The sequence below is a fragment of the Acomys minous genome, assembly GCF_964271855.1.
Source record: "Acomys minous genome assembly, chromosome: 4".
Lineage (NCBI taxonomy): Eukaryota > Metazoa > Chordata > Mammalia > Rodentia > Muridae > Acomys > Acomys minous.
Window position 1 is genome coordinate 3,009,225 of NC_140486.1, and position 23,143 is coordinate 3,032,367.

Genomic DNA, 23,143 nt, shown 5'->3' on the forward strand with positions numbered 1-23,143 from the left:
TAATGACTCATTCACAGAGCTACAAAAGTCTCCTATGGAACATATGTTTTCTACCACTGTAGAGAACAGACTGGAAGAATAAATCGATAAGGGTATCAGAGAATTTTGTTTTCTGATGCCTGTGATCGCATGTATTTTTACTTATTCACTCATGCCTTTGGCTGCTTTCATGAGCACTTCCTTTCACAGCTTTATCCTTTTCTGTGTCTCAAGGTGAAACTGAGAAGTTTGCAAGGACATTTTAAAAAACACACGTACTAAGAGCTGCAACTGAAGTTTGAACTATTGGAAAAATTACTGGCAGTGTAGCAACTTTAATATCATAAATATGCTTGTGAGGTTGAACTTACCTTCCTAACTATCTATTTGTCTGTAGATATCGAACCACTTTTCCATGGTTGAAGGTAAGATTTCCCCTTCACATCATTCTGTCCTGGTGCACAAGTTACAGCTAGGTCACTGGGGTTGCTGCTGAGCACTGGCATGCTTCTACTCACGCTCATTAGTGATAAAGCACACTTCGATGTGATGGTACCAAGAAAGATGCCCTGGGGGAATGACATCCAAAAGATAGCAGGCTCAGTGGCTTCTTCTGGAAGTCATGCCTTGTATCCAGAGAAGAGCATCTTTTCAGTGCTCTTCTTACAGATGTGTAGGCAACAGGTTAATTGTAAAAGGAAGCTTACACACAATTTAGGAAAATGGTTTATTTTTTTTACAATGCATCATAGAATATAAAAAAATATCTTTCAGCACATCATCATTTGGTCTTCACACTTTCATGTGAAAAGAATCATTTATAACACACATTTTACAGATAAGCAAACACAAAATTATGGGGTATTATGATATGGTTCAACTTCTCTTGATGGAGTACACTACTTAACACACTTTATATTTGCACGTTGGTGAACAACACTTCAGCCTTTAGTCAGCTTGGAATGAGAAATGAGCTCATCACTCTCACAAGGACTTACAAAAGTTATAAACCACTTCAGTTTCCTTGACTACACAAAAGCTAACAACATAGCTTGCAGTAGTTTTATTCACAGAATCACATTTCTTGTGACCAAGGAAAAGATTCCATGTGAATCACTCAGAATGGGTTTCATCATGTGATCCTCAGTTATGTTTTCTCATTAACCATAAGCATTAAAATAACATATTGTAGAAAATAAATAGGACACCAAAACATACTCCTACCTCCTGAACAGTCTGTTACCTTTAAGGTCTTATTCTCTATTGTACTAATTGACTTTCCTATGTGCCATTCTCTATTCCACTTAGTAAACATACTGTATTCAGAGAAGTATCCATTCATACTTTCCCAAAATATTCTCAGGGCAAATTTCGACGAAGGGCAAATTCTTGGGTAAGCACATAATGTGCTCAGAAACACAGCGTCAACTCCAACTACTCGCTGAACTACATTTTCTGTAACCCTTCATTACTTACCATTCAACTCAAGTATAAACGCCCCTCGAGGTGGTATAGGACTTAGTTGCCCTAAACACAAATGTCGCCATGCACTTTGGGCAACGGTCTTCTCCCTGCCTCCTTAGGAAGCCTACACTTCACAGGGCTCTTCTGGTGCCTCATACTTCAGCTTCTCCCTTACTCATTTTGCAATGTGATCTGTACTGTGTTTGCCCAACAGCCAATTAACTTTTGTATTCTATGGGTGATAGGGACCCAGGGAAATCTAATTGGTGTTTCAAGATGGACCACATGGTAAAAAACATGAGAGTAGAAATGTCTTCTTAGGCTCTAAGCATCATTCCTCCACCGATCTCCACCATTATCTCCATTCCCAAATGTACTGAAGAAGAGGTTTTGGCATACACATGGCACAGACCAAATAAATAAATAATAAATAAGTAAGTAAGTAAATAAATAATCTAGCAATGCTGATATAAAGTTTAACTCAAAGGAAAGTGAATAAAGAGTCCAAGTTTAATAACGTGGTATCAAGGAATAGTTTTATTTTAAATAACTTACACATCATACCTCCTGGTCAGCTGTAATTTTTGTCTGAGTATAAGTGACTATTAAGAGACACCCTCAAACAATTTTCAATGAATGACTGGAAAATAGCATGGCTCAGCAGTTGAAGAGAAAAAGATGGTGGGGACAAAGAATGTTCTGGATGCACGTTTACTACGATTACTAAAGAGATTGTATGATCACTCTGGTTCACATGAATAAGGGATCCTGTAAATTCTCCAAGCAAATGGCAGAAGCATGACGAAGGTTGCATTTGTTTATGTTTCTTAATGTGAGGAAACGAAGCTGTGTTGGAAAAAGTATTTCCCTCTCTAGGAAAACAACAGAGAGCACATAAGCTGGTGCCCCGAGGTAAGAAGTGAGTTCTGTGTTTGTCACTAGTTACTTAGTTTCTTGCCTTTGGAACTCTGTTGGATTTAGATTTTACAAAATGAATAGTTATAACTCTTAATTAAAAGTTGTGCAGATTTATTGAGCTGAATAAGTGCTGGATAGCACATCTTTTTTATTTTTGTCATGTAGTGTTCTTTCTTCAATATTTAAAGGTGATCTAGGGCATGTTAACTTAAAGAGATAGGAAGTTTTGATCAACTAATGTTCCATTTATTTTTTTTTATGTATCTAATTATTTCTTGTCTGATCTTTCTTACCATGCTGTGATAAATAAAAGTTGTTTATTGGAGGAATGTACGCACAACTCCTCTCCCTTATGCTCATTAGACACTGTTTATATCATATCCATTTAAGATATAGATGAAATTTAAATAATTCATTTACTTTATTTCCCTCCAGAGCAGAGAGCCACCGTCATCTAGATTAGATGGCATCATTTTTCTCATGACCAAACACTGTTGTGTTGTTTGTTGTTGCTTTCCAAAGGCGATGGGACTCAGAATGAAATTATTCACTTCATTTTAGTATCATGAGTTCAGGGAAATCCATTTTTAATTTAAAAACAAAAGAAGAAAGACCTGTAACATGTGAGGAAATCTTGACTTCCTGTTGGGATGTAGAGAAGTAGCTAATGCAAAGCCTAAGAGAATATTCACATGATGCCAAAGGCCAAACTTAAAACATTGGGACACAAAATCTTTAGTCCAGTTAATGCTCTGAGATATTTTTAGTAGGTCAAAAGTGAGGGAAAAGAATTCACATCTCTAGGACAGGGTTGATTCTCATTTCAGGACCTTGTGACCATGATCTCCAATTGTGTCTATAGCACATTTTAATTATCTGACTAAAATGAACTATGAAAAATCAAATATCATATCTATTTTGTGCAATCATGCATAAAAACCTGTGTGTGTATAAAAACAGGTGCAGAAAAATTCAGATTTCGAAGTGAGAACATCAGCGTTGTGCTAAGCAGCTGCACTGCCTTTGGACTGAAGTACAAATCTGACCTCAGGTTGCCATGAGTAGTTCATGAAAACGAGGGAGGCCACCAAGCTTCTAAAAGCTGAATCCAAACACATAGCCAAAGCCATCAGTGTCGCCAAACTTACATAGTGATGCATTTGAAGACACCTCGGTGAATCAATACAGCTTTTATGCTAGTTTGTGTTAATGAACTTTGTGAATAAAATATCATTAACTATTAAACTTGTCTTATAGGTTGAAACACTCCTTCCTTCTACTACAAGTGCCATCCCGTTTCTGAAGATTGCCCAGGGGTCGATAGTAAAGTCATAAATTCTGATGTAGTTACTTATTAGGTGTTGTTTATATTGACAAATCTCACTCTTGGCTGTTATGAAGGCAGCTGTATGGGGCTCCAAAAGATACGCAATTGCTTGGCTGGACTCTCACACTACAAGATTCAGGACTTGACTTAACATCTCTAATAGGGTGAGCCACAGGCATCCAGGACTCTGAACAGGAATGGTCATGTCTCCTGGCTTGACCAGTCAATACCTGTAGGTTAAATATTCACAACCCATCCTCTTGGGTTGAGGAGGTCCATCCTCTAAGAGAGATTTTCTTTCCACAGAGTAAATATATATCAAATATATGTGAATCATCCATCCTTATATTTATACTTAATTCAGTTTGGTGTTTAAAAAAAAAAAGCTGTCTGCTCAGTGTATTTGGGGTAGAAGTGCCTTTAAAGGGAGAATTGTCAGGTTAGTAGTGTTTTATAGATCTGGAAAGAACTGGAAAAATCATGAGAGGTGCATGGTGACTTATGCATCTAATTTGTCTTCTTGTCCTCATTGTTGTATAATGAAACACACTGTGACATTGAGATTATTCATTCAAGGATAATAATGTCCGGTGAGGATTCTTAAAGAGATGAAATAATACAAAATTGTGGAACTAATTTACATGATAATTCTGGAGTGTTGACTTTGAATTAATGGGCACAAAATTACATGTGGCAACAAATAATATGTCTAGCCAAACATAAAAAGGTGAATTTTATCATAAGTGATATGTATAAAATATCTATCATGCTAAAGAAATATAGTACTCATTATATCAGTACACTGCTTATCGGACAATTTGCCAAACCAATTCAAATAAATCATTCTTTTTAAATTTTTCCTTTTTATGCACATGTATCTTGGTGTGGTGTCCTTCTCTGTCTTCAGGGAGCTAGGATTACAGTTAGGCCACCTGGCACTTAAGTCTTTGTGCCAAAAGTACTCTAAAAGACAAGTTGATTATATTCCCAATATTCAAGAATTGTGGGGCTGGAGAGATGGCTCAGAGGTTAGGAGGTTGCTCTTCCAAATATCCTGAGTTCTATTCTCAGTCAGCAACCACACGCTCACAACCATCTATCGTGAGAGTTGACAGCCTCTTCTGGCCTGCTGGTGCATATGCAAGCAGAATACTGTATATGTATAAACAATACATATATCTTTTTTTTTTTAAAAAGGACAGTTGTCCTCTGAGAGACTCCATGCAACTTGAGATCAGGGCAGATGCTGAAACGCGCTGCTGGACTCTGGGAAGAGCTCTGAGAGTGGTATGGAAGAATGGGGAGGTGGGATGTCCCACAGAAAGACAATCAAGGCTGGCAGACACAGGCCCAGAGGGGCCTGCAGAAAACTCATGCACCAACCAAGGACAATGCATGCAGTGAACCTAGACCCCCTGTTCAGATCTAGCCAATGGACAGCTTATTCTTCAAGGTTGTAGCAGGAGCAGGGACTGCCTCTGACATGAACTCTGGTGCCCCGATATGATCACTTCACCTTGGTGGGGAGACCCAGGGGGCCCACAGAGGAAGGGGAAGCAGGCTATCCAGATGAGACCTCATAGTCTGCAATCATGTGGTTGGGGAAGAGGTCCCATTTTGTCAGAGGTCTAGGGGAGGGGAATAGGGCAGAAGATGGAGGGAGGGTTGGAACAGGGAGATACAAGCGAGGGAATAACAATTGGAATGTAATCTGAATAAATTATGATAAATTAAAATTTTAAAATAATTGTGAATTCTTTAGTTAATTTTCTATTACAATTCACTTTAATTCCATTTTTGTTGTTGTTGTTGTTGTTTTAATTTATATTTTAACACATACCAGGTTGGCCTCCTATTAAGGACATATGAAAAAAATATCCATTTAGATTGTAAAGGCTGCTTGCAAAATGTAGTAAAGCAGATTTCTTTGCTATTTGAAGGTCAGATTTATTATTTTATTCTTGAGAATCTGACTATCTGAAGACGGTAGGCAGATATATTGTAGTTCTGAAAATAAATTTTCTAAGTACACAAATTATTATTGGAAAAGTTTTCCATTCAGTCCTTACAGTATGCATATGTGTCAACAGAACTTCTGTGTGATATATGGGTTTAAATGTTTTTTTAATGAAACATCATAACCACTAAGCATTTAGGGGTGTGTGTGTGTGTGTGTGTGTGTGTGTGTGTGTGTGTGTGTAAGGCAGTAACTCTGAATCGGTCTATGATTGTGAAGACTATTTAAATGTAAGAGGAGAAAATAATGATAAGATGTTAGAAGTAAATATTTAGGGAAGTGAACCTCAATATTAAAAGACACTCTGTAACCCTGAATAAGGGAGTTTATAAGTCAATGTACTCACATCCCTCTGCTTTTTATCACATTAGAAGAAAACATTTCTCTTAACTCAAATTAGGAAATTATTATACACTTTATATATTTTTTATATAAAAGTTACAAGTAGCAAGCATATGACACAAAGAAATGGAGGAGTAACAGCAATATTTGGGAATGCATGCTTTTTACAATGTGTCTAATAAAGAGGGCATTTTCCAACCTAAATATCCAGTACGGACATGCAGGGTATTTTCTCAAACTGTCAATTCAGTCATATTGCTAAGTGCTTAATCAAACAAAATTCTGTTGTAGAGTTTAAATGGTAAAATACCTGATTTCAAAAAAGCCATTTATGAAACTCGGTATGTTCCCTTGAAAAAAAAAAAACACAAAGGAAATCAGGGGTCCGTAGAAACAATAAGGACAGAGACAAAGAGAGAAAGACAGAGTTGGGGCAAATATTTGTCTTATTGCAATCTAGATTTTACTCATTTTTTTTTTTTACTGAATTTCATTATAGTAAAACAACAGGTGTGTACAGCAGTCCATTAGGCTCCAGCTGATGTTTCCATGGCCCACTTTTCCATCGCCACTTGTTCAAATTCACACAGGGATCACTATTGCCAAGCAGTCTATATGACGAGAACAACGTAAATGTAACACAAGGTTTACCCAAAGTTGTGTCCCCCCCACCCACACACAGACCACACAGGTACAGTCATGTAACAAACACACAAACAACATAGAAACAAAGGGTTAAACTGACAGTAAAAGTAAAGCTGGGGAAGTCTTAATCAGGAACTAACTTCTTCTTCAAGTTTCCGTGAATCTTAGAATATATTTAAAACCTAAGGAGCACTTGGTGATCAGCAACCGAATCAGGGAATGGACGCGTCATTGCGCGGCAGCAGGGGTGTCTTGCCAGAGGAACAACACATGTCTGGAACTGGTACGTTTGGATAGAGGCAGTGGGATGAATTTAGAAATGTGTCCACTTTTCATATGTCACTACAGAATTTTCTTTTTCGCAGTCCCCATGTTTGTATAAATAGTTCTTCTCTGAAAATAAAGCACAGTTAAAACATCCTCTCCCAACGGAAATAAAAATGCAACGAACACCAACTTATTAAGGTCCTACAGAGCATGGATCGCGGTCTCCTAATTCAAGAACAGTTGGTAGGCTTGAGGAGTTTTGAGGAGATTAGCTGTGAAGCAAAGTTAATTAGAGATGAGTTAGACTAAAATAAATGTAGATTATCAAGTAATTTCATGACAAATAGATGCACATATAGACAACTGAAGGTTATGAGAATTTGAAAGCGTGAAACATTCAAATTTTATTTCATAATATTTGATCTACATGCCACACTTAATTTTAATGAGATAAGCTATTTGTCCATGCAAAACTAAGGCCACGCAAATTGTATGAATACTACCAAATGCTTATTGTTGCCTTTTAAAAGAATATAGTCAAATGATATCAGTAATTGACGGTCTAATATGTTTACTTCAGTTGCTTTAAGAGTGAATAATATTTTATTTTATTTTTCAAAAGCCTGAGTTTCTAATTCTAGTCTTTAGATGTAAGTTCACTGCTTTTGTTATCTTTGCTTACAATTGAAATATCAGCATATTCTATTATTAAACAAAGCATGTGTTATAAAGCTATGTATCCTAAGAACAATCACTCCACTACCATTGTGTCCACTACACTTATAAATATAAAATGCCACGAGACACGTAGATTAAGAGATAATGAATAAAAACCACATTTCTTGAAATTCTATAAGATAATTACAATGGAACAAAGCAAAATAAGATATGACAAAGAGAAGAAAGTACCAAGGGTGTTTGCTTACCTTGAATTTTCGTTTTAGACCCTAGTTGTGTTGTATTCAGATTCATGTTTGCTTAGAGACCCAATGAGGCAGAACCTGGAATGTTATGGCTATTTCATTCAACAAAGTAATATTTGCACAAAATATAAACACATATATTTACTTAAAAATCATTCCTAAATTTAATGAAGCAATGACAATGGTGCCATTTCATCAGCATGCAAAATATATTAAATCAACTTAGATATTATTGAAATCATGACTAAACTCTATAAATCTAGATAATTAGGTAAAGTATAGTAAGCATGCAGCACAGCATAATTCAACTAGATGTATGTTGGAATTTCCAAGTAATCCATTATTAATTTCAAATTTTCTGTCCAAATATTTTTACTCATTTTAGGAACATTGACATATTACAAATGGCATGTTATGTGTGTAAAAATGAGAAATAAATAGATATTTCTCCCAACTTCTATATTTAAATATAAATTTTTAGTGGTTTTAGCATTCAATATTATAAAATATAATTTTCAATATAAATATGTTATGTGGGAAAATATACATTTATTTTCTTACCAAAATAGATTCTATTGCAAAATATTTTGAATTAAAAATATTCAATAATATGATATATCTATGTTTGTATAAGGCAACCACTTCAGAAAACAATTTTATGTCCTAAAATATATAAGTACTGAAGAGAGTAACAACTGTGGACTATGTGGAGGCAAATTCGTTGCATAAATTTCTACTGTTAAAGACGTGCCCTATTTTCATAGAAATACTTTTTTTGTATATAAAGAAACAAAGAGAATGTCTTTGGTCTGTGTGCCCACGTGTCATCACACTCACGTGCATTTCATGCACATGTATGGGATGTAAAAAGAGCAGGCTAGCACTGGGAAGAGAAAGAACGGGATGGGGAGGTGGCACTCCGTGGCTTAAAGCTCTCATTCTTTCCCAGGGCAGGAATCGTGAAGACGAGACTATGGCACAATGCTGCGGGAGCATTTCCGTCTTCAGTATTAGCTGCCATCAAATATCTATGGATACTGACCGCTGGACGGACTTCTCGTGCCTGGAGAGCCTGTGGCTCGTGGTGGGCACCTCCTCGATCTCGTCGATGTCACAGGCGTCGGCGGCATCTTGTGAGTAGTTGTGTTTCATGACCAGGATGTTCCTTCTGTTCACGGGTGGAATGAGGGGCTTGACTGGCTGCGTGGTGGGTATCTCCGCCAGGAGGGAAGCGTCCCTTGTGCTGAGGTTACTGCGGCTGCCTTTTGCGCTGGACAGCTGGGATCCACAGTGGTGGTCATGGATGCATTTGGAGGACGATCTCCGCAGTTTGTGGTAATTTTCAAAGTCTTCTGCCACATCTGCAAAGTCGGCGGTTGCCCCGGTTCCTCTGAGTGAGCATAACTCATAGTGAGGAGGCTCAAACACCTCCTGGAAAACGGTCTGGTCAAAGTCTGACTTCCTTTGGACGTATTTTTTACGAGGCTGTTTGATCTGTACAATGACAGAAATGATAATAAGGATGATCACAATGCAGGAAGTCACGCCAATGACCGTCCCACTGGTGTTGGTCAGCTGATCCAGCAGGCCCGTTTTCCTCTTTTCTGCAGGTAGGAGAGAGTGAAAAACAACAGACAGACAAGAGGAGAAACAACCCACCGTGCGTTAATATCACCTTCAAAGTGCAAATGCAAAACTCTAAAACAAAACAGGCTGCACATACGGCTTTCACGGCCTTAAGTTACACAGTTCTTCAAAATAAAACTTTTATTTTTCACAGGGGCTCTATGCTCCGTCCTTAAACGTAACCATCTCATTGCTCATGTCCCTACTTTAAATACATAGACATGTACATGTGTGTATGTTTCTGCGTATGCATACACATGTTAAAATTTATATAAGACATAGAATGTGGCATTTTTGAATGATGTGGTAATTTCCTGAGCTGTAATTTTGTTTTCTTAGAAGAAGATGTCTAAAATTCTGAACCAGGAAAGGATATACCTGTCTCTTTCTCTCTCTACTTTTGCTTGACAGGGAAAACTGGAGTTATAGGAACCACTGCGTTCTGATACCAAGAATAATTCAATACAAAACCACAGCAGACATTTTTGAATGGTAGCAAGAGAATTTGCACATATTTCACCAAAGAAAAAATTATTACAAAAGCTGGTTTCTAAAATTCTGCTATAATGACAGTATGGATTTTTTTTTCTATTAGTGGATAGCAAGTGAGCAATATGGTAAAAGATCACAGAGACACAGGAAAATGTGCTCAAGAGAAAATATCTGCAAGTGCAGAAGCTTGAAATAACAAATTATAAATAGTTATTATTACTAAAGCATTAAAGGAATTAATCCATTTCATGAGATTACAATAAAGTAAAACAAACTATGTGAGAGTTTACTAGGAAAAGCGAGCATCTGTGGCGTGTGGGAAATGATGGCCTCCCGTTGTCAATCAGTATTTCAGAGAGGCTGCAGGCAAAACCACAAGTCTCCGTGTGGAGGAATAAATGATATGGGGAAAATAATGCAGAAAAGTGAACAGAGTGCCAGAAAAATGTATATGTCAAGTAATCAAACAAATGCACATAAGGAGAAAAGAGAAAAATTAGAATATTTTTAACTAAAGGTTGAAAACTCACCCATGTTAATTATAAAATGTATATCTGAGTTAGAAAAAATAAAGCCCAAGTGGAATAAATAAAAAAGACCTACCCAGACTTACACTACATAGCAAGGAGGACCCTAGGGAGGACGCTTACTTCTCATTCAGAAGGGCAAATAGAACAGACACCAGAGGAGGTTGAAGAGAAGGAACAGGCTGGAGCCCCACCGTAGAGGTGCTCTGAAAGACTCCGCTCAGCGGGGGATGGAAGCAGATTCCTAGAGAGACTGACAGACAAACTTGGAAGTGGCACACAGAGAGTCTTACAGAAGAGTTGCGAGGTAAAAAGACCTGGAGGGGACAGGCACTCCACAAGGAGACCGATGGAGCCAACAAATAAAGGCCTGTGAGACATGTTACAGAGACTGATGTGCCAACCAAGGACCATGCATGGTGAGGACCTAGACCCTCTGCTCAGATGTAGTCTATAGGCAGCTCAGTTTCCTTGCGGGCCCCACAATACGGGGAGAAGGGATGACTTCTGACATGGACTCTGGCTCCCACATGTTGATCATTTTCTCCTGGCAGGGAAGCCTTGCTAGGCCACAGAGGAAGAGGATACAGCTAGTCCAGGTGAGACTTGATAGGCTGAGGTCAGATGATAGGAGAGGAGGGCTCCCACTTTCTGAGGTCTAGGGGAGGGGAGCAGGGGAGTAGGGCAGATGAGGGAGGAAGCATGTGACCCAGAGGCAATGGCGGTGGGGGGTATGAGGGAGGATGGGGGTATGAGGGGGGATGGGGGTATGAGGGGGGATGGGGGTATGAGGGAGGATGGGGGTATGAGGGAGGATGGGGATATGAGGGAGGATGGGGGTATGAGGGGGGATGGGGGTATGAGGGGGGATGGGGGTATGAGGGGGGATGGGGGTATGAGGGGGGATGGGGGTATGAGGGAGGATGGGGGTATGAGGGAGGATGGGGGTATGAGGGAGGATGGGGGTATGAGGGAGGATGGGGGTAGGTGGTGGGTGGGATGGGGGTATGAGGGGGGATGGGGGTATGAGGGAGGATGGGGGTATGAGGGAGGATGGGGGTATGAGGGGGGATGGGGGTATGAGGGGGGATGGGGGTATGAGGGGGGATGGGGGTATGAGGGGGGATGGGGGTATGAGGGGGGATGGGGGTATGAGGGAGGATGGGGGTATGAGGGGGGATGGGGGTATGAGGGGGGATGGGGGTATGAGGGGGGATGGGGGTATGAGGGGGGATGGGGGTATGAGGGAGGATGGGGGTATGAGGGGGATGGGGGTATGAGGGGGGATGGGAGTATGAGGGGGGATGGGGGTATGAGGGGGGATGGGGGTATGAGGGGGGATGGGGGTATGAGGGGGGATGGGGGTATGAGGGGGGATGGGGGTATGAGGGGGGATGGGGGTATGAGGGGGGATGGGGGTATGAGGGAGGATGGGGGTATGAGGGAGGATGGGGGTATGAGGGGGGATGGGGGTATGAGGGGGGATGGGGGTATGAGGGGGGATGAAGGTATGAGGGGGGATGGGGGTATGAGGGGGGATGGGGGTATGAGGGGGGATGGGGGTATGAGGGAGGATGGGGGTATGAGGGGGGATGGGGGTATGAGGGGGATGGGGGTATGAGGGGGGATGGGGGTATGAGGGGGGATGGGAGTATGAGGGGGGATGGGGGTATGAGGGGGGATGGGGGTATGAGGGGGATGGGGGTATGAGGGGGGATGGGAGTATGTGGGGGGATGGGGGTATGAGGGGGGATGGGGGTATGAGGGGGGATGGGGGTATGAGGGAGGATGGGGGTATGAGGGGGGATGGGGGTATGAGGGGGGGATGGGGGTATGAGGGGGGGGGTGAGGGGATGGGGGTTGAGGGGGTGGGGGTGGGGGGGTGGGGGTGGGGGTGGGGGGATGGGGGATGGGGGTAGAGGGAGGATGGGGGTATGAGGAGGGATGGGGGTGGGGTATGGGGGGGATGGGGGTATGAGGGGGGATGGGGGGTATGAGGGGGGTGGGGGTATGAGGGGGATGGGGGTATGAGGAGGGGGGTATGAGGGGGGATGGGGGTGGAGGAGGGGGGTGGGAGGGTGGGTGGGGGGTGGGGGTATGAGGGGGATGGGGGTGTGGAGGGGGTGGGGGTGGGGGGGGTGGGGGTGGGGGGGGTAGGGGGGATGGGGGTATGGGGATGGGGGGTGGGAGGAGGGGGTGGGAAGGAGGGAGGATGGAGGGATGGGGGGATGGGGGGGGGGGATGGGGGGGTGGGGGGGTGGGGATGGGGATGGGGGGGGGGATGGGGGGGATGGGGGTAGGTGGGGGTGGGATGGGGGTATGAGGGGGGATGGGGGTATGAGGGGGGTGGGGGTATGAGGGGGGGGATGGGTATGAGGGGGGATGGGAGTATGAGGGGGGATGGGGGTTGAGGGAGATGGGGGATGGTGGTGGATGTAAAGTGAACAAATTAAAAATAAAATAGAGGAATATAAAAAAATACAGAGAAAAAAAAATAAAGAAGTCAGCCTGTGGGAAGTGATACTTCCAGGGAAAGGATCTGTACAGATTATCATGTGGCTCATAAAAGTAAGTTCTGCTATCAGAGGAAAATTAATTAAGATTTTGAAGATGGTTTAACTCTTTGAGAAAGAGGTGGTATGCTTTTATAATGAACTTTAAGCATGTTTTCTTGACTGCTGTTTTCATTTTGTCCCCTAGTCTTACACGCAACAGACTGAGGTTGATGGCTACTTGCTAACACTATGATGTGTGGATGAGTCAGAAAGCATCTAATTACTTATCTACTCCCAGTGGTTCTTTAGACAGATGTCGTGACTAACACTCATCAAAATAGTTTCCATTTGACAAATTTTCTAACTGACTCTGTGGGTTAATGGGCACTGGGTGGGTTTTTTCTCTGCTTCTCTTTGCAGGAAGTATGTTGATAGATCATCCTAAAATTTAAGTGGGAAAGGGTTCCTTGTTTATCTTTCTTTGTAGAGGGTTTAACATCCAGTCTCAATAGTGAATTTTTAAAAAAAAAATGTTAACTAAAATGTACCATAACCCAACCAATGATTCCTATCTAAATTACCAGCACTTTGGTTTTTAGCTGCCCCACAGGGCAAGGACACTGGGAACTGTTCCATAGGAGATGAAAAAAGTACTTTGTTAACAATAGGAGTGGCTTTAATTGAAAACAGAAATTATCTTTCCAAATATTTTATCTCTAGACCCTGTGCAAAATGTGAGTTGGAAAAATCTAGAAAAAAAGACAAGAAAAATGGAAGAAGGTAAAATGATGTTATAGAGAAGGGAGGCTCTCCATGGCTACCTACTGTTTTCCCCATGTGGCTCTGCACATCCTCATGAGGTACATTTAGCTAGAGTTCCTGAATGTAAAGAGGCCAGTGTCTGTATAAATGAGGAGATCTCCAGGCACACGGAGATATGACAAGGGAAACTGTTTGCAAACTTACTATGAGACAAATGCAGGGGTGCAGAGGTGGTTTAGCAGTCTGCTCTTCCAGGGGACCTGGGTTCAATTCCCAGCACCCACAGGGCAGCTCAAAACTGTCTGTAATCTCTGTTCCAGGGGATCTACCACCCTCATGCATATATACATGCAGGCAAAACACCAATGTACATAAATAATAAAAGTAAATTATTAAAAAGATATGCAGACAAATAAAGCCACATGCTCTGCTTCTCAAGACTGATGCAGATACAGTCTATTTCCACTCTACAGCTCTGAGTCCATTACCTTTACAGTGATTTTCATCCCAGGGATACACACAGTTCTGGAGCCCATTGCAGACAAGTGTGTTGTTAATACACATGTTACTGTGGCAGAAGAATGTGTTGCCTTCACAAGGAGCTAAAGGAAAAAACAGAGAGAGAGAGAGAAAGAGAGAGCATGACAAAGGAAGAAAGCCATATTCAGCGCCCTACCGCACATTACAGTCACTGAAAGTCTGAACATGACAGAAATCAGGATAAGCCATCAACAAGACATATCGCTTGCTTCTCAGAAAAGTTGCCACAATAATCATTACTCCTGGTGACTGGTATTCCACAGGTGCTCAGATTACTGGAAGGTGTTTACACCCACATCAGTACATGCAATTCAGCAAACTTTTGTAATAGTATGTGCTATGCTCTACACTGAAAGCCTATATACATAAACTTAGATCGACTGTACAAGAGCATTAATCAAAGGGGTTATATTTTAAAAATATGCCTGAAAAGTACTATTGAGAGAAAAACATATTAGCCAAAACACCATAACACTTTAGAATATGTAAAATAAAAGCTGTAGAAATCCAGAAACAATAATCTTCAACAACCGCAAAAAATAAAAAAAAATTATATTCTGCTTATCCTCTTACGAGAGAGAGAGAGAGAGAGAGAGAGAGAGAGAGAGAGAGAGAGAGAGAGAGAGATGAGAGGGAGGGAGGGAGGGAGGGAGGGAGGGAGGGAGGGAAGAAGGGGTGAGAGAGAGGGAGGGAGGGAAGGAGGGGTGAGAGAGAGGGAGGGAGGGAGGGAGGGAAGGAGGGGCGAGAGAGAAGGAGGGAGGGAGGGGTGAAAGAGAGGGAGGGAGGGAGGGAGAGAGAGAGAGAGAGAGAGAGAGAGAGAGTGAGAGAGAGAGAGAGAGAGAGAGAGAGAGAGAGCACAGCCAACTCCTGCTCTGGCCTTCTCAGTAAGTGGTGTTTACTTCTCACAGTTGACATCTGCTTGTATCATTATTAAAATACAACAAATAAAATGTTGTCTGGAAAAGCTATAAAAAGCAGAGAATCCATGGCAGTCATTTGAAAGTATCATGCTTAACACTTTGTTAGATTAGGGAATTGTTAAGATGTGTGTAAATCCGTTATAATATAAAATTTAATGATTTGATACATTGTTACAAAAATTTGTCTTTTAATATGGAACTAAATTTGAGTTTCTGTAGCCAACCATAGTGACTTTGCAGAACTGAAATGGTCTGCCACACAGATAATGAATGCTGACAAAATTTGTACACAAGATATAAAGGCATTTTCTGCAAACAGATTAGAGTGATTTTAAAATGTTTATGTGTAAAACAGTACTGATAAATTGCTCTGGATTGCAGTTATCTATGAGGTAAAGAATGCTTTTAAGATACTTGGCTGTTTTTGTCCTTCCACAATGCCTTACAGATATTATAATTGATATATTAGATAAATCAGTTTAAAAAGTTAAATTTATGAATCAGTGGATCATATTACCTTGGACATAGTAATAGTGTGCCACTAAGAATGTTGAGATTTATATTTCAAGTAGTAAAGATGTGATTTTTTTCCTACTGCTTCCTGATTGAAAGCTATTAATCAACATGTTGTTATCAATTATTATATGGGTTGCAGTTTTAGTGAGAACACAATAAATACAGAAATGTCAAAACATTTTAACCGACCGTTAAATCATTAAGCAGTGAGAATCACCATCACTTACCTACTTACCTTGAGTAATATTCTAGGTAATGAAAGCTCTGTATATATTTTTCTCTTATTTTCAGTGATATATATACATATATATAATAAATTATATATTATATATGTGTAATTATTTTATCTCAAACATACAAACAGAAAAAGTACAAAAACAGCCCACAAGTGTTGTCATGGCTATAAAGCAAATCTATAACATGTTAGTACACAACTAAATTTTGTAAGTATGGAAAAACGACATTGTTCTATAAGGATGCACCAGGCTAGGACTGAGTGTGTCAACAGGAGGAGCTTTGCTTTGGTCTGTAAGAGCTGATGATTTCTCTGGCCATGAGAAGGTTGACTATGAATTGTAGGGCACACTGAGCGTCGTTGGCATTAGAGCCTGGCAGGCCTTTCCCATGCTCCCAGCACACAGCTCTCAAACGTTTTGTTATGGAGCTGGCCACAGGTCAGTGACTCTGCTTTACTTTCTATAAAATGGGTTGAATAGTGATTCTACCATGACAATTATCTCTCTAAACCTTTAAATGCTGTAAAACTGATACTGTGTGTCCCATGGGGGCAAATGGTAAATACATGCCAGCTGTCTTACTAAATACTGCACTGAGATAATTATGAAAAACGAGCTAAGAGCTTTCAGAGCTAAGGGTGTAAGGCAAGTCTTTAAACACTGCAATGGAGAAACAGTAAGAGTAGGTTCAGGAGGCCAAGACGTCCTTGGCAACATGATAAGTAACATATCAGAAATCAATACAACAGAAACAATCTTGCAACAATGAGGAGACACACAAGGTAATGTAAAGTAGCTAAAATTATCCTTCACTTGTTAACTTGTAAAGTAAATATTTTTGTTTTTCTGTTTGCTTTTTTGTGTTGTGTTGTGGTTTTTTTTTTTTTTTTGAGATATCACTGATCACTGCCTTGCACTAAGTGAGAATGCATATTGGACTATCTTGAAAATGAGATTTCCAGTTATTTTTGTATCTTGAATATAGTGCCACATTTTAAAATACTATGCTCCAAATCTAGAAAAAACAACAGCAAAAATAGAGCTTATACATATTAAATATCAAGACAAATGTAAGTTTTTAGCATATATGTATGAATAAGAATACAGAGTTTAAAAGACCATAGCTTAAGTATACATATTTACTTCTGATATTCTGGTTTTACACTTTAACAAGACCAATTAAAATAACATGCATTTTTGTTATTAAATTGTAACTACAGATATTTGGCTACATCTTTAAAAGACAATATTAGCTAATTTAGAAAATATTTTATCTTGTTTTTAACCTCAGTATATATATTTGTAAACTATTGGGCTCTTATGGAATTGAGTATTGATCAAAGCGACAATGTTGCCATTTAATTGTGATAAAAAGCATTCAAAAATTCAGAAAAATAAAGAATATATCTGTACTGTGACTTATTTATAGGTACCTTCAATGCAGTCTAAATTTTATTCACTGAATATTCATCCAAATACTTCAAGATAAGTTATGTAGAAGCAGAAAATCGCACCCAGCCTTCTCACTTAAGAAACAGAAGAGCACTGTGAGCTACAGGGCAGAGGTGAGTAACTCAGGGCTCCCGAGATGCTCAGTGTCAAGTAGGAGCCAAATCCAGAGAAGGTTCATTGGCAAGAACCTACTCGCTTTTTTTACTTTAAATAATTGCAGTTATCATTTAAAGGGCAAAGAAGAGTTATGTCCTTAGTGTTAAAACTTCATTATATAGGCCACACAGTCTTAATGCCTAAGGAAATACAGATTAGTTGTAAATGTATCTATGCGGACACATTTTTTTCCAAATAATAAAATCATTACACCAAAACACTATGGAAAATGTACTGGAAATATGTAAGTAAAATGTGAATTATTTCTGGGTTATTTCTAAAGGTCATTTTTAGGATTTACTGAGATTATAGTCTGTTTATCTCCTTTGGAGAAAATTTCAATATTTTATATACATATATATGTACATATACTTTTGGAAGAAAACTATTTGGAAGAAAATTAATTTTTCATTAAAAATATAAAGTATTACAGCCGGGTGTAATGGCACATGCCTTTAATCCAAGCACTCAAGAGGCAGAGGCAAGTGGATCGCTGTGAGTTCGAGGCCAGCCTGATTTACAAAGCAAGTCCAGGACAGTCAAGGCTAACACAGAGAAAGCCTGTCTCAAAAAACCTAAATAAACAAATAAATAATAAAAATAAAATATTGATCATAAAAGTCAATTTCCATCTCTGTTTTTGTGCTACCAAAAAGGCAGTTCTCATAGGACCTCTATAGTTACAATTAAGAATAATTGATGAACATGAAATATATTTACTGACAAGTGCTTTGTGTGAATTCTCATGTGTGTACACTGCATCCACAAGGTGGCAGGCCTCTACCAGACTTCAAACTTAGGCAGGGCCATTAAGTGCCCTGCTGAGGCAGCAGGCAACACTCATCCACCTCAAGACTACTGACTCTTCAGAGATAAAGGAACAAGGGCCATAGCAACGCTGTTCTGCCTCCTTAGAAGAGAGAGGGTGACAGGATGATGCAGAGCCTAAGCAATAATACTGCTTACTTATTCTAAAATTCCTATCTTAAAATATCAGAGTTCTAATCAGACTGGTGTGTGTGCGTGCATGTGTGTTTATGTGGGAGTGTGCATGCATGTGTGTGTGTGTTTGTGTTTGTGTGTGCACATGCGTGTGTCTCCTATGTCCAAGAACACAGTTTCAGTTCCACACGTAGGAGGTTTTCGATTTATAGCTACTATTTTAATGGTGAATTCTGTAACTGCTCGATCATATTCTTAAGGTCTTTTCTTTCTTCAAAAACACAAAAATTCAGTAAATAGTAAATCAAATGTTAAATAAAACATTTCTTTCTGAGATGCTAATATTTCAACTACATGCATTTCAGAGGTAATAAATCTACCACTGTAGGTAAAGCCAGTCACCCAGCCATCGTGCCACAATGAGAAAAGGAAAGAAAGGAGCGCATGTCTGCAAACAAGGGCTTCAGACAGTACTCAGGATGTGACTGTGGCTGCAGTATTGTCATCTCCTCATGTTTACCTTCCTTCTTGTTTCCTTCAAATTGCTTTCTAAGTGATTCAACCTCTGCTAACTCCAGAGCTCACCCGGCATGGTGACACACACACACACTCACACACTCGCATGCACAGCACACTTCTGATTTGTCCAGTTCTGCTTTGCCGTGTCCTCTGTCTCTAAGTCCAGGGAAGTTCCTGCAGACCTGTGAGAGAAAAGAGGAGGAGGAGAAGGAGGGGTGTGTGGGGTTGAGTAGGAGGAAATGCCCTGAGAACTTTTGAATTTCCTCTTTATTTCTTGGGTCAAATGGCTATGAGCCTTGATTAGAGTGGTTTTTTAAAACTTCCCTTAGAGATTAGGGCTTATTAAGACTTCCTGATCTTCAAGGTGATTTGGAAGCTCTTTGACTGTTGTTTTGGATGAAAAATGGGAAAAGTTCCACACAGTTATAAACATGTATATGTGATATGTATCTACATTTGACAAACAGACTCACGGTGAGTTCGTAGTGCATGGGAAGGCTTGAATAATTGAACACTCAGTTGTTTCACTCAGTAACCATCAGGCTCAGTTTTGTTGAGAGCATCATCTCCTATCCTCTTCCAAGCCCTACACCAGGCCCGAGAAGACTCTATGCTTAGATGCTCAGGCCTTTTTCCTCTATGTCCTTTTTACCTAGACATACTGTTTACAAAGACCCCGTTAATTTGTACTGAGTCTGAGCCTAAGCCATAGACTCACAACTCACTCTGGGCTCTGGAAATTGAGAAGTAGCCTTGCTTTGAGCATTCAATTCCTACATAGCTTCTCTGCTTGGAATTCTAATTAGCATCCTAATTGAATATGGCTGTAGTCATGGAAATGGACTTTCACCCTTCTAAGGAGCACTAGCACCCTTTAAGCTTCTCTCTCTCCTCTCTCTTTCTCTCCCTCTCCTCTCCTCTCCTCTCCTCTCCTCTCCTCTCCTCTTCTCTCTCTCTCTCTCTCTCTCTCTCTCTCTCTCTCTCTCTCTCTCTCTCCTCTCTTCTCTCTCTTCCCTCTTCCTCCCTCTCTCTCTCCTCTCTTCTCTCTCTCCTCCCTTCTCTCTCTCCTCCCTCTCTCCCTCCCTTTCTCTCTCTCTCTCTCTCTCTCTCTCTCTCTCTCTCTCTCTCTCCTCTCTCCTCTCTCTCCTCCCTTCTCTCTCCTCCCTTCTCTCTCTCTCCTCTCTCTCTCTCTCTCTCTCTCTCTCTCTCTCTCTCTCTCTCTCTCCCATTTTACCATTGCCTAATTGATTGGTACTTACTTGTAGCATAGTGTTTGGGCTCATAATAACAATGATGCACCAGTTGAAGTACATATCACACTGTGACTGTACCCATGCTTTAATCCTGCCTGTGCCCTATCTATGTTCTTGATAATCCTCTTTAAAATTTGGGGAATTATTAGAACACATTTTATAAAATATATTTTAATAAATTTGAAAATGTAAAAGCAACAAATAAAATTTTAGACACAGATGATCCACCAAAAATAAATGAAGAAGATATAAACAAACTAGACAGATCATTAACAAGCCACTGAAAGAGCTAGGCAGGCACACACACACACACACACACACACACACACAGAGAGAGAGAGAGAGAGAGAGAGAGAGAGAGAGAGAGAGACCAATTTCTCTTGCTGAACAGGATGAGATTAAAAAAAAAAAACAAATCTCTAGAAATACTTGCAAACAGAATTGAACAACACATCAAAAATCAAACAGCATGAACAATACCGCTTCATTCCAGGACACAAGAATGGATTAATATATGCAATTCAATAAATGTAATTAGCACAAAACAGACTTAAAGAAATAAATAACACAATAATGTTAACTGATGTAGAAAAGGCCTTTGACACAGTCCAACATCCCTTCATGATAAAATCCCAGAATAAACTATGAGTAGAAGGACTGTATATCAACATAATAAGGTATGAATATGAAAAACCTAAAGAGTGGAAAAATAGCACTCTAACATGAGAATCCGGAAGGATACGCTCCACTTACATCTTTTTCATTACAGTGCTTGAGGTTTTAGCCAGAATAATCAAGCAAGAGAGAGACAAAATAATAATAATAATAATAATAATAATAATAATAATAATAATAATATAGGAAAAGAAAGCAGTCATTCCTATTTGCATATGGCTTGACCCTACATTCAATCCTATACTTAACATTGTAAACTACACCAGAAAACTCATAGAAATAATTTTTTTTAATTCAGAAAACTAACAAGATTAATCACCACCAAAAATCAGCAGCTTCTCAATTACACTATTGATGATCATGCTCAAAAAGCTAAGTCAACAACACACTCAAAACAGCCTCAGAAACAACACCCACCTCTGTGTTCCTGCCACTGATAAGAGACGCTCTGGTCCCTGAGCCTTTCAGCCTAAACTCTCTGAAGTGACTCGAGTCAGCCTTGTATCCATGGACTTCTGCAACTTGTGTTTGTGGGGTGTGTGTGTGTGTGTGTGTGTGTGTGTGTGTGTGTGTCTGTATGCCTATATGTCTGTGGATGTGTGGACATGGGTGTTCATGTCTGTGTATCTGTGTATCGTGTGTGTGTGTGTCTGTATGTCTATATGTCTGTGGATGTGTGGACATGGGTGTTAATGTCTGTGTATCTGTGTATCATGTGTGTGTGTGTGTGTGTGTGTGTGTGTGTGTGTGTGTGTGTGTCTGTATGCCTATATGTCTGTGGATGTGTGGACATGGGTGTTCATGTCTGTGTATCTGTGTATCGTGTGTGTGTGTGTGTGTCTGTATGTCTATATGTCTGTGGATGTGTGGACATGGGTGTTAATGTCTGTGTATCTGTGTATCGTGTGTATGTGTGTGTGTGTGTGTGTGTGTGTGTGTGTGTGTGTGTGTGCTTTCCCTGCCTCCATGCCTGCAAATGCAGAGGGCAGGAGAGGATGTTAGATGGATTCTTCTGTTCTCTCCATCTAACTTTGGGGACGCGGTCTCACACTGAACCTGAAGCTCATCATTTGTCCAGGCTATCTGGGCAGCCGAATCCCCAGGACCTGCCTGACAATGCTGGGATTACAGATGCTCATATCTACACCTGACTTACATTGCGTGCTGGGGAGTTGAACTCTAAGCTAGTCCTCAGGCACAACAGGTACCACTTTCTGTGTGCTTCACGTGTGATAATTTGCAGACCACACAGAGTAGAACTCGCTCCGGCAGGACAGTGGGGATGAGGTACCAAATCCTCGCTAAGGCGTGACAATGGTTCTGTTCTAGTGAGCTTCCCTCTTAGTAGTAATAATGGGGGTTAATAGTAGATCATCAAAAACAGCTATAAGCCATAGCAAAGTATGCACTTAGATCTCAGAATCAGATTTAAAATGTATCATTTAATACTGCTGGTGTCATGGTGTTATTGTAATTGTCGAGTAGGAATGGTAAAAATGATAAAATAAAGGTGTGGAGGAATGACTCAGTAATGAAGGACTCAGGCTGGGCAGAATGAGGACCAGAGCTAGGACCCCAGCATCTGCGAAACCAGCTGCACATCCCTGAAACTCCTGTAACACCAGCTATTAGGCACCTGGCCCATTCTTCTGGGCTCTGTACTACCTCAGGAATGTACACACCTACACATGCATGGTTGACTCATGCTTAATCAAACATAAACACATCAAGACATCAATATCGCTGCCACAATTTCCCCCTCAAATAGATTTTTTCTGCTATCATATTGTACACTAAAAATGACTCTTAGATTTTGTAGTTAGAATTAATGACATTTTACTGAAAAATGTTGACCAAACTAATTCCAGATAGATATTTGTGCATCTCTTCTTTTTATAATCTTTCTATTTGTCTTGAAAAAAATCAATGTTTCCAAAATTCTCCATTCCTGACATGATTTTTTTTTTTACAAAGCATGGTCATAGAAAAGAAATATATTTCTAAATTACTTTATGTAAAACCCCAAATTCTGCTTGTAAACATTAATTTAATCTCACAGAATTATTAGATTCCTCCCAAAACTTGTGATAAAACTGTCACATTTCACTGTTAAAGATTGTATTGACGAATGAAATAATAACTTCATGTAT

The 23,143-nt window shown here is 40.2% G+C and overlaps 1 protein-coding gene across 1 annotated transcript in view; it reads right to left on the reverse strand.

Annotated features, from left to right (window-relative positions):
* Window positions 1–692: 692 nt before the first annotated feature.
* The window catches only part of NETO1 (neuropilin and tolloid like 1), a 120,570-nt gene continuing 98,119 nt past the window's right edge, over window positions 693–23,143 (reverse strand). Inside the window, exons 8-11 of the mRNA XM_084778027.1 lie at window positions 14,273–14,386; window positions 8,925–9,486; window positions 7,886–7,960; window positions 693–7,231 (exon numbers count right to left, since the gene is read on the reverse strand). Of these exons, the coding sequence (XP_084634153.1) occupies window positions 7,900–7,960; window positions 8,925–9,486; window positions 14,273–14,386 (737 nt within the window). The 3' untranslated portion in view covers window positions 693–7,231; window positions 7,886–7,899. The remainder of the gene's footprint in view (window positions 7,232–7,885; window positions 7,961–8,924; window positions 9,487–14,272; window positions 14,387–23,143) is intronic.